Source organism: Miniopterus schreibersii, assembly GCF_964146895.1.
Source record: "Miniopterus schreibersii genome assembly, chromosome: 9".
NCBI classification, from domain to species: domain Eukaryota; kingdom Metazoa; phylum Chordata; class Mammalia; order Chiroptera; family Miniopteridae; genus Miniopterus; species Miniopterus schreibersii.
The window spans coordinates 17,316,098-17,328,927 of NC_138118.1; the positions used below are offsets into that span (position 1 = coordinate 17,316,098).

Consider the following 12,830-nt stretch of genomic DNA (forward strand, 5'->3'; position numbering starts at 1 on the left):
TTTTTAAAAATTTATTCAGTATGAACTGGAGCAAATCCTTGTCAAGGAGCATCATGACTGGGAAATAGATCTATAAAAACTCCAGTCCTATTTCCCTTTACCACTTGGTACTGTGCTGGCCACAGGAACTGGGAAGAGAAAGGGGCTGAGAAAATGGCATATAAAAGATACAGAATTTTTGCTTATTGGTAACTACATCAAATGTCCCCTCTCTTTATCACTATCCAAAGGTATAAATAAAGAACGCTCAAGGGAGGTCAGAAAGGCAGACTGAGGACTTACGTACACATGACCCCCTTTACCAGGTCCCACCGAAACGACAGAGAAGATAGACATGGACAAAGATAAAGCCTAACGGCGTTAAACAACAAGAAAGCATGCTAACAGCGTGTCAGAAAGCTTGCACAAATCCCAAAAGACAGAAAGTGGATGGTATGAGACTGGTGGAGGTTTGGGGGCACCTCAAGGACCTTTATTGACAGACACAAAGCACCACAGTGAGTAGGCTCTGAGACATCATCTGAGAATTGACCAGGAGCGCCATGCAGAAGAGCTGGGCTAGCCAGCCTCTCCCTGGCCCCCAGATGGCCACAGAGGTGCTAAGAGAAGAGGGTTCTGACCCCAGGCAAACACCCACTACTCTACCAGCAAGCACAGACATTTCTTTGATTACATACTTTTTATGTGTGTTCCTGAACAGTTGACATTCCAAATAAACCACCCAAAACTCCTAAACAAACATGGCTTGAAAGAAGAGCTGGGTCATGGATAAACCACTTAAATCCTATAAAAGTTTCTACCCTGAGCACCAGCATAAATAACCTAGGGTCACAATTAAATCTCTACTGGCAGAGTGGCCTTTAACCCTGGGGCCTTCATGCTTCCTTCTTCCAGATGAGGCTTTGTTTCCAATAGAGACCATTTTAATTAAAACATAAAATCTGATCCAGGATGTAGCCCTTCTTCACTAATCCACTGTTTTAATATGGGAGGAGGGTCTTCATGGTTTTTTCAACTGCACTTGCAGGTTACCCAGCATAACAGCAGAAAGCTTTAAAGCAAAAAGCACAAAGGTTCTTGAAGCCACTAAAGCAGTGATAACTTAAACTAAAGTAAGCTACTGCAATAGATTTCTCAACTTTACTTTTACAGATTTTTCTTTAAGTCTTTATATATTTCTAAAACTCTCCCTTTAACTCTCTCATTGTTTCAATGCTGTAGTGTATTTGGGAATGAAACCAACATGACTTCAACTTTATACCAATGAGATTCCCCAAACTCCGAACGTCACATGAGATCATTACATGAGATACTTCAAAGAAACACGTGTTATAAAACAGAGGGTAGATGATTCAGCATCGGAAGGATGTTAAATGGAGTTTGTAGCCTGAAAAAAACCAGAGGAATAGCGTTTGAGACAGAATTGGCCAAAGTACATCATAGACGCTACCCCTGCCCATCTCCTATGCCACCACAGTGAAATATACTAAAGCTCTCTACCAGCTGAGGAAAACTCCCTTCACCTTGACAATTTTAGTCAGGTCTAAAATTTGCCTGCTTCCTCTATGTTCCAGGCCCAGATACTTTCAGGCACTGAAAAAGGAAGGCTACCTCTGATACTTCCTGCTGTCAACTCAAACCTAGTCCTTCCTTCATAAATATAGATCAAGGTCCACAAAATACTTGAGAACTTATGAATGAAAAGAAACAAAATAAGCAAGGAGCAATTAGTCATGGGGAAAACAGATAATTCAATGAAAGAGGGGGTGTTTTTTATTTTAATTTTTTATTATTATTATTTTTAATATATTTTTATTGATTTCAGAGAGAGAGGAAGGAAGAGTGAGAGAGAGAGAAACATCAATGATGCGAGAGAGTCACTGATCAGCTGCCTCCTGCACGCCCCCTACTGGGGGTCGAGCCTGCAACCCGGGCATGTGTTCTGACGGGGAATCAAACCATGATCTCCTGGATCCTAGGTTGATGCTCAACTCCTGAAGAATTCAAGAATTAACAATAACAACAAAAAATCTCCTTTGGTTGAAGACATTGGGTGTTCAGATCTAAAAAGCCAATTGAGCATGCAAATAACAGACAAACAAAACTCACCAAGAAATATTTTAATAAAATTTCAGGAAACCAAAAATAAACAGGAAATTTCCAGAGCCAGAAAAGCTTTCAGAGTAAAAAAAAATGCCTTTCTGAGATACAGTGGCAGCTGCACATGAAAATGTGCAAAAAGGAAAATGACAGACATACAGAAAGGCACACACACGAAGAGAATTAATATTTCTTTGGAGGTTTAACAACACAGGACTTTTTTTCTAGAGGTCTAATCCCACTACCATACTTCTTGGTCCAACAGCTTAACACAATTATAACTGCTATTGGGGGAGGGAAGGATGTATGGGTTAAATTTTTAGGATCAACTTACAAGCAAAGCTTAGAAGTCAATTATAGTGACAGAGAGGAAATGCAATAAATGATATAAATCTGATAATAGCCCAGCAGGTGTGGCTCAGTGGTTGAGCGTCGACCCATGAACCAAGAGGTCCCCTGTTCTAATCCCAGTCAGGGCACATGCCCAGGTTTTGGGCTCGATCCCCAGTTGGGGGCCTGCAGGAGGCAGCCGATAGATGATGATTCTCTCTCAGCGATGTTTCCTTCTCTCTATCCCTCTCTCTTTTTCTCTCTCTAAAACAAAAAAAAAATCAATGAAAAAAACATTTAAATCTGATAATAGAAAAAATATAACTTTTTTAAAAGGGGGGGGAAAGTATAAGCATTCTAATTTCCTAATCTTTTGCTATAAAGTTAATCAGAATCAGAGTAACTGAAAATTATAAAATTCACTATTGGTAAAAGTAAAATAATGTAACAAAATTAGGGGATAAAGGGTGTAAGTAATAGTGGAAATATTCAAAAATACTCATCTTTAATATAAGCTGGTAAACAGATACTATTTAGAGCTAAAATTTTTAAAATCAATAGTGTTAATTTATAAAATGATAGGGATGACCATCCAAAAAAGTGAAAAGCAGACACTGTTAGGAAGTTAGCATCTGTGCCTCTGCCAGGTGAGGTAGGAGGAAAGTAGGCAGTCCTTCTGGTTCCTGGGAGAACGTGCAGCAGGATGGGAACCACAGTGAACTGTCGGGATTCACAGAGCTCTATCAACACTGAATGGCCAAGGGCTATAATGTGAGGAGGAAACGGACAGGTGGGCTCAAGTGGATAGTCACTTGAGCATTTCATTTTGTCTACTGAGAGGTTAAGTTACTGACTCCTAAAAATACAAGAGGGATACAAGAGGGATTATATTTTAACCTGTCTCTGAATGTTAAAGTCTCTAAAAGTCCCTGGAAAAACCTGAAGAGAAAATAACCTTTGTAAGCACTCTTTAAAGTCACTTGTGTTTCTTAAAGCAAAAAAATAAAATCTACATAAACACGGTCCTGTGGGTGGCAAAGACACTGAATATCCGCAGGACTCTTAAGGCCTCAGCAACCAGAGCCAAGAAATGCTGAGAGCTGCAGCCAGGAGAGCCTTACCGCTCAGAACCATTTTTGTTCACTGCTATATTCCCAGGACATGGCACATAGTAGGTGATCAAAAAATATTTGTTGAATGAATAAACAGATAAATCTATTGTTATTGTAGACAGCTCTAGAAGCAGCAACCTGTCCCTTGTCTGGGCCCAGTACTTCTCTGAGCTACTTTGAGAGCCCATGGAAATCAGAATGAATGGACAGCATTTTTACTTTTCCAAACATGGCCTACAACTGAGGTTATTTTGAACACACTTACCTGTATCTCTAAAACATTCCAGAATGTTCCTCCCTTATGATGAGCTCCCCTTACTTGGAGAAAAGCCTAACTTCCCCTTAGGTTCTCTATGATATACTTTGGGAAACTGATGAAAGGGAGCTTCCAAAGGATCAGCTCAGAAAACATTAAGCCACCCAATGCCTGACACTATACTCAACTGATACTGAAGGGGAAAAAAAGAATAAAGAAAAGGGGGAAAATAGAGCACATGTTGCTCAGGAAAGGATTCTGCTGATCTGTATGATTCAAGGGTTCCACTATGAAAAACTTAATTGAACTTCCATATAGACATGATGGTAATACAATAATCTGAAACCAGGAGGTCTTAAAAGAAATAAGACTTGGCCGCATGGGTAGACAGCCACAAAATATTTCAATAAAAGAGACCTCTGTCTGAAACTAACCAGTGTTTTCCTAACTCCTACCCTGAACCCTTAGCAAAAGCCACATTATTCCTTCTTACAGCGCTTTATGGGACCAGTCTCTAAAATGATCACTATATACTTTAGCTAGCAGGAGATGGGCATCGTTACTCAACTAGTTCCTTCCAAAGTATTCTAAAACTAAATGCCACAGAGGCTTCCAGTGGCCTCAAATGGTGGACAGGCATACTTCTACCACTCAACACAGCAGAAGCAGCACAGTTGTATAAATCAATCTGCCTCTGACTTTCAGAAAACAATCTAAGGTGCTCTTTTTAGAGGTGGGGGTTAATTAAGTGTTTATGATTTAAGGTGGCGGGACCTTATTCTGGGGTATACTTTTTCCTTCAAAGTAGGAAAAGGTTGGGGGAAACCCCCCACTAAGTTCGGTGAAATGTAACCAATTTGTCTGTAGAGAAAAGGGTTGGTTACCACCCAGCTCCTAACTGCTGGCCGAGCCACTGGCATTAATACTGTCTCCGTACTTCCTCAGGAGTCAAAGGTGTACTTTCAGGATGTTGTGGGACACTCTGAGTAAGAACACTAGGCCAGAAAATAGGGTTTCTTCCTATGTTTAGCTGGAGAGTCAGATATTAGTATGTTTTAAGATTTGAAAACTCTAGAGACAGGAGTTTAAGCCTGACAGTGAAAGCCTTAAGGCAGGGAACCAGTAGACTTAAACAATGTTTTGAAGAGCACTGTTAAAAAACACACAATCACCTCAAAAAAAAAAACAGTGACCTTGTACAGAAAATAAACAGGCATTTTCCAACAGTTCCTAGTCCATAGTTCCATCTCTGTGGCATTCACTTTCCCAAAATGGGCCATATCTATTGTCTCCTATTATTGTGAAATGCTTCACATAATAGGAAGCATTGGAGGAATTACCTTAGTGACACTGCATCTACTGGGTATGTGACAATTTTCCAGGGATAGGGGTTGGGGTGGTGTTAATTTTAAGCGTGTATGTGTGAGGCTTGACCCTAAGTTACATATTTTAGGTGCCCCTTTGTAAATGTGAACAAATTTTCTTTTACCACATTTCTTTGAAAATGTGATATGCAGAAAGACATGAGCAATCAGTTAATAGATTATATAGGTTTGCCAAACTGGAGCTCAAAGTAATTGAGAAGTCCAGCACAAGTAAAGGTCACCCCAGAAAAATCTCACTCTTCAAGAAGGCTCTGGCAATAATGAAAGAACGAGATTTTAATCACTGGAGCTAATTACATAGAAGACTAAATCACAAGAAGAGTTATTTAAGTGTCTTAAATACAATAAAAAGTAATTAACAGGAAGCGCCATCTTGACAGCTTCATGTCACAAACGGGGCCTAAAAGGATCAGCTAATTCCCAGCCTGGGAGCCAGAGAATGAGAAACAATTCAAAGTTTGATCTTTTTATTTTTTTATTTAAATTGTTTTGATTAGCAGATAACAACTCTTGCCACTCCACAGTGAAGTTAATAAAAAAAATTAATCTATTAGAGGAATGAGGAACCTTGTTTTCATTGATTCCCCAGAGGGCAAGAGATGGGGAGTTGAAGGCTGTGCCAAACCAGAGAGAGCCTCCTGGAGATGCTGTGACTCACCCCCCCACCCCCCCAATACATCAAGAGGAAAAACAGAAGGATTAGACCAGGCCCTATTGAGGATATAGACAATTTACATACTTGGGCATGTGAAATTCCTTTAAAAATCTGCTTTGAAATAACCCTGTAAGAGCCTCCATCTCATCCGCCTCATCTTTCTCATTCCCCTGGAATCAGCAGCTTGAGGGAAGCTCTTCCACAGTCAAGAGAATCCCAGCTGATCTCCTGAGTAACAGGAAAGCCACGAGATACTATGAGGGCCAATCTGTAGGTGGGTAAGCCTACAGATGATGACAGACATATTTTAGATTGGATTGCTTCTTAATTCAACATCATTTCTACAAGTTTGGACAAAAGCCTATCTCTGAAAGAGGGAATGCATTACTATAAAAGCTCTCCTAACTAACCTTCCCTTAACTGACCTGGACTTTCTATAACTCACTAAACCCACTGGTTGATGCCAGGTAAGAGTGATTGAGGGCTACTCTGGCACACCTGTGCACTTCTGTTCCTCTGTTGTACCATTTGTTTCTGTCTCCAGATTTGTGTATACTGGTTGTGCTTATTATTTTAATTACGTACCTCATTAAATGTTACATTAATAATTGAAATATGAATACAAAAAGGATATGTATGAAAACAGATAAATACTTTAAAAAGGTTTAATAAGGAGAAATGGCTTTAAAGTGGCTGCAAAATAAATAAAAGGACAACTATAATAGACGAGGGAGGAGTAAATCACAAAAATATAGGGTTCCATAATTAGTGTTTTTAAGTCCTCATGCCAAAGAGGAAGTTATGCAATTCACCAGAATATCATAGTTGATCCATGCTGCTCATACAGCAAAGATTTGGAAATGTGTGTGTTTAAAATGAAATTAAAATATTTGAAATTTAAAAAATCAAATCCCCTTCTCTAGCCAATATTTTTTAATAACTAACCATTAAAATAAGATGGAATGCTTTTAGTATATCTTAATTCTAAATATAAGTCAAGTATTTGGACATTTTTATTATATATATTACCTCAACTTTTCTACAATACTATTTGGAGTTAAGTATAGAAAATTCAGAAAAAAGTAAATCAAAACAAAATCAAGGCAAAGGGAGAATAAGAGAAGCTATGAGTAGGATTGGAATATAAAAGCATGCTTCTAGGTACACTTTCTAGAGATGTAGTATCTCTGGACTGAGCTTCCAATAATCAAACAAAAGAGGAAAACTATCGGAAACAAGTTTTTCAATATTGATCAGATAAAAACAAACCTGTAACTCAAAAGAAACATCCAGTACTCCCTCTTATGCTTCATAAGGGTACACTTTGCAATATAGTAAACAAATCATTCACAAATTTTTTGAACTCCTACCATACTGAATACTGAGACTACAATAAGGCATAAGAGAGACAAAAATCACTATCTTCAAGGAGCTTAATGTCTAGTGAGGGCTGGCCTCAACAATATCACTAAATTCTATATGTCTCCCAATTGCAGATGGGCAGTTTACTCCAAAGTCTAGTTCAGTAGAAACAAGTCTAAGAGGGAACTCTATGCTTCTCGGGTACCCTGCAAGGCTGGTCCAATTCAAGGTAAATCATAAAAAAATATATTATTTCTTACAATCTAACCACAAGAACCAGGAAGTAGAAGGTCAAGGTTATCACCCCTGGCAGGAACATGGCCTTGTCAAGCTCAATCAACTGTGTTAGCTGACCAAACTGATTAAAAGGTTGATGTCTTTTTACTAAGAATCTAACAAAAACATTGGCTGGAACAGAGTCACCTGACCTCTGCAGAAAGGCAGCCTAGCCTGAAAGAGTAATCTTGGTCAAAGCCAAGATCAATGCAGTTGAAACCTTAAGGTTTCATGGCATGGGCATGGGCATGGCCATAACACCCGACTCTGGAAAAAATTTGAAACTAGTTATCTCAAATTGTCTTTAAAAAAATCCCTATAGGCCCAGCCGGGCATGGCTCAGCCTTTGAGCATCAACCTATGATCCAGGAGATCGTGATTCGATTCCAGATCAGGGCACATGCCTGGGTTGGGGGGCTCGATCCCCAGTGGGGGGCATGCAGGGAGCAGACGATCAATGACTCTCTCATCACTGATGTTTCTCTCTCTCTCTCCCTCTCTCCCCCTCTCTTCCTTTTTCTGAAATCAATAAAGATATATTAAAAAAATTAAAATTCCTACAGAACATTCTGGGGGAATAAAGGGGAAAAAAAAAAAAAACACCAAAAGAAGAAAAAAAAAAAAGCAACAATAAAAAGAACACTCCCAGGATATCTCATTTTAAGCAGTGTAAATTTACTTTCAAAATATACCTCAGTAGTAATTAAATGAAAAAAATCCACTCTAAAAGACTATTCGATAAACAGGGGTGAAAGCCATCTGCCAAAAATAAGATATACATTTTTACAGTACTGATGTTGTTTTTACTAGTAATTAGATAGGAGGAGCAGTTATCTACTGAGAGGATTCCTTGTTTGTGTCAGTAAAACTTTTAATACAGGGAATAACTTCCAGCTCTCCACAGTAGAAAAGCTTGCATCAAGCTCCCTAAGAAGTGGTCATGAACTGATACTAAATATTGCTAGTTATACAGATAGAAGAATGACCAAAATATTTCCTACATTCTTCCACGTCAAAATTATTATCTAATCAGTCAAGAAGCTTGTTTCTAACAAACATGATACCTGTGATAGTGCTCAGGTAGTGACATCAAAAGGCTATAATAAGATCCTCTCGGCAAAAATGAAGTCTCAGATTGCTACAGGAGTGATAACAGTGGCTAAAAACACTTATTTCCAAATGTGATAACTCGAAGGAAGGGAAAGGTTCCTGTTTGGTTGGAGAACTTCTGGAAGGTAAATTAGCTGCAAGATCCTCTTTCCTTTCAGAGGCATGCTGGAGCTGAGAGGTGTTTTTCCTAATGGGCTTCATTGTACTTCCAATAAGACAATCCCTGTTTTGATAAGAAACCTATTCTTTTCTTCCCTTCCATCATGCTCCCTTAAAAGAAAAGAAAAATACCAGTTTGGTAACAAACAGCACTTAAGATTGTTAAATAGAGAAGGAAACAATTACCATGCTGGAATATTTTATGCAAAGTAAGAATTGCTACTGGGGACTGACTGACTGTTTTAATATTTATTGTGGAAGCAAGGCCCAGCAGGCTTCCTCCTTCCTCCAACAGATACCTCCCTTGAAAGACTATTCATCAATCAAGCTCTCAGGAGACTTTAGAATATAACCAGGGGACAGCCAGCACAGTTCAAGGGGAAGACCCTGTCATCTACTGATTACATACAACTACACAAAGAAAATGTCCAATTAACCTCTCTTCTTCTCCCCGCCCCCTTTTTTTGGTCTATAATTGAACTTCCTAAACTAATATGCGCAGAGAATCTTTCTAACTACTTTTAGATAGTGCCTAGGGCCTGACTGACACTCAATAAATGGCATTATTAATAGTAATAATGTGCTACATAATGCCAAGTACACAGAGCCCAATAAATCTTAAATAACAATAATAATGAAGTATATGATTAGCTAGTGAGTGATTAAAAAGTACTTCACAAACATAAAGTGCCATACAGGCCCGTAACAATCATAAATCACTGTGTTAAGAGCAGCAGAAAGCAAATCGGGGTGAAAGGAAGGAGAGACGTGAACGAGAAGAGAACTCTTAGTTACAGCTGAGCACTCACATTCCTCCAATGGTGACAGTGGCACAGGTACGCTCTGAAAAGGCAGGCACCGTCTCTGTGGCTGGGCTGGCTGCTCTAATGTAGTCCACAGTCACATTGACCTGAAAATAAAGAATCAAGGAAGTTAAGATTAGGACTTTGCACATAGCTCACTAGTAGCTACTTGTGTCCGGACAAATGTGAAATCTTACCTCATTCACAGTTTGATTTTCTGGATCTAAGATATTAAAAAACAACAATGGAAAGACAGTGGAGCCACACTGGTTGAAAATATCTGCACCAAAGCCTATCTGATAGAGGACTGTTACCCAAAATATACCAAAAACTCTTAAATCTCAACAATAAGAACATGAACAACCCAATTTTAAAAAGGGCAAAAGACCTGGACATCTCACCAAAAAAGACTTAGAGGTGGCAAATAAATATATGAAAGATGGTCCACATTGTATGTCATTGGGGAAATGCAAATTAAAACAACTATGAGCTACCACTACACCCCTATTGGAACAGCCAAAATCCAGAACACTGACAACTAATGCTGGTGAGGATGTGGAACAGGAATTCTCATTCACTGTTAGAGGGAATGCAAAATAGTTAGCCACTTTGAGACACAGTTTGGCAGTTTTGTACAAAACTAAACATACTTTTACCATAACGTTCCAACAGCTGACAACTTATATCAACACAAAAACCTGCACATAGGTGTTTATAGTTATATAAAGATATATAACTGCCAAAACTTGGAAGCAACCAACATGTCTTTCAACAGCTGGATGGATAAATAAACAGTGGCTCACGAAGTCAAAGAAATATTCAGTGCTAAAAAGAAATGAGCCATCAAACCATGAAAAGACACAGAGGAAATACATAAGAGAAAAAAGCCAATCAAAAAGCTGCACACTGTTTAATACCAACTATGACATTCTGGAAAAGGCAAAACTATGGAGAAAGTAAAAAGATCAGTTGTTGCCAGGGGCTGGGGGACAAGACAGGGATGAACAGGCGCAGCAGAGGACTTTCACAGCAGTGAAACTACTCTCTATGATACTATAATGATGGATACATGCCATTACACATCTGCCCAACCCCACAGAAAGCACACCACTGAGAGTCAACCCTAACGTAACTACGGTTTCCTCAACATAACAAATGTATCACTCTGGTGGAGGGGTTGTGATAGTAGCGGAGGGAGGGATGGAGGGGAGAAGAGGGGAACTCTGTACTTTCTGCTCAATTTTGCTGTGAATCTAAAGCTGCTCTAAAAATATATAGTGTTTGTTTTTTTTTAAAAAAAGGTGACTGATACCAAGAAAGAGATAAATGGCTGTACATGTAAGGCCCCACAGAAATCATATTTGACAGAGCAGGGGTTGGCAGCGTCCCTGCAGGACTCCTCCATATTATGGTAACGTGGTTGTTTAACCTTCAGACTTCTCTGAAATCAGTTTCTTAAAAATATGAAATGCCTCTACAGAAAAACTGCATGTAATTTCAGTCTGCCATAAATTCTCAAGGACCAAGTTAAGAACTAGCAAGAAGATCAAACAAGATGACAATCACAAAGATGCTTGGGACTGGTTTCACAGTATGTGAATCCAAACGACACAGCTAACTATACCCAATATCAACAAAGTTGGAGTTAGGAAATTTTGAAAACAACACGGAATAAATGGATCAGAAGAATCTTTACGTTTTGAGTTAAGAAAGGATATGTATACAAACAGGTTAGGAAGTTAGGATTCTAAAATAGGAAAGCTGCTTAATCCAAGTATACACTAAATATATGGATTATGGACATACCGAGCAATGTTTTTTCTTTATGAACTCTTTTAAAATAAACATGTTTATGTGTCAAAAGAAATAAGTGTGTGATATCCTTTAGCAAACATACAGGGTCTGTTTTACAATTAAGGCATATGCTTGGCTTGGGTCATGGCCAAGTTTTCATACCTATATGGAAGACACACATTGGATTAAGCAGCCTGAAGCCTGCCTCACAGCCTGAAAGTCCAGAATTCCATTTTTTTTTAAACATGTCTTTAGTTCCCATGGATCAGGTTAAAGACAGCCTACAGCACAGGCATCAAGTTCAGCCACACTGCTGGTGAGCACCATCAAAATCCTTTCAAACTGTCTGGTCTTCAAAAACTCATTTTAAAATGAATATGGAAATTTTGAAAAGGACAGCTGCCTCAAAACTCTGTCAGATCACACACTTGAACACTCCATCTAATCACATTTCAAAAGCAACAAGGAGCAATGCCAGAGAGAAAGCCAATTAAGAGCTAAGGATAAAAAGTACTGTCATAATACAGCAACACAGAAAAGAAGACAATGTAAAGATGACTCCTACAGTCAGGTGCCTGCATTGAAATTATTGCTCAGTCAACTTGTGTAAAGCTAAAGAGATGGGTAGAGAATGTGAGGAGCATGATCAGACTGGGGTGGGGGTGAGGTTGAACAACTTGTACCTACCTCCAACAAAGGGGTTTCAATAGTTTCCCCATGTGCAGCCAGCCAGAGTTAGTACAGGCCAGACAGGGTAAGGAACGGGAAGTCTACACACAGAGAGGGGTAGCTGACTCAAATCCTCACGAGGGGAAGAAGGTCTCTGTGCTGTCTACATTGGTACACCTGACTCATCTCTGGCAAAGCCCTACAACAAAGCTACAGAAGCAGGAAGAGGGACAGGAGTATACCTGGATATCTGTTGGAGTCATGGCAAAATCACACAGGAAATCAGCAGTGTACAGAAGCTAACTCAAGGGTGCCTGCATCATGGAATGTAAAATAACTCAGGCCATGTTCAAAAAGGCATAGATAGCCACAATGTATGGTATAATTTGGGGATTTGGTGGGAAGTCAAAAAATATGTGGAGATGGGGAAAGAGGGTGACATACCCTTTCACTCAATCCATCTAACAAGGTCAAGCCCTCAATTCTATTACCATGGAAAAGAAATCCATTCCTGCTTAAAAATAAACTAAATGAATCTCAAGGTTACCTTGTACGTACCAGTGCCAAGCCTCCTCAGCACACAGGAGTGGAGAGCAGCTCTTCAGTGCCAAATATACCGCACAGAGTCACATTAGCTCTCTACCCAGAAGGAATGCCTACTCATCAAGGAGGCCACTTGAGTGGTGGTAGTGTGTGTGTGTGTGGGGGGGGGGGGGGGGGAAGGTAATAACAAAGAACAAAAATGAACACTGAGCATCTCATCTTCTAGTCCAAAAGGCCAAAAGACATGCTATCCCCAAAAATGTCCCTCAGGGATAT

General features: G+C 39.4%; 1 protein-coding gene across 1 annotated transcript in view; it reads right to left on the reverse strand.

The window, feature by feature from the left end:
- SND1 (staphylococcal nuclease and tudor domain containing 1) overlaps window positions 1-12,830 on the reverse strand; it is a 419,115-nt gene that overhangs the window by 222,960 nt on the left and 183,325 nt on the right. The window contains exon 12 of the mRNA XM_081146624.1: window positions 9,555-9,655. Within this exon, the coding sequence (XP_081002750.1) occupies window positions 9,555-9,655 (101 nt within the window). The remainder of the gene's footprint in view (window positions 1-9,554; window positions 9,656-12,830) is intronic.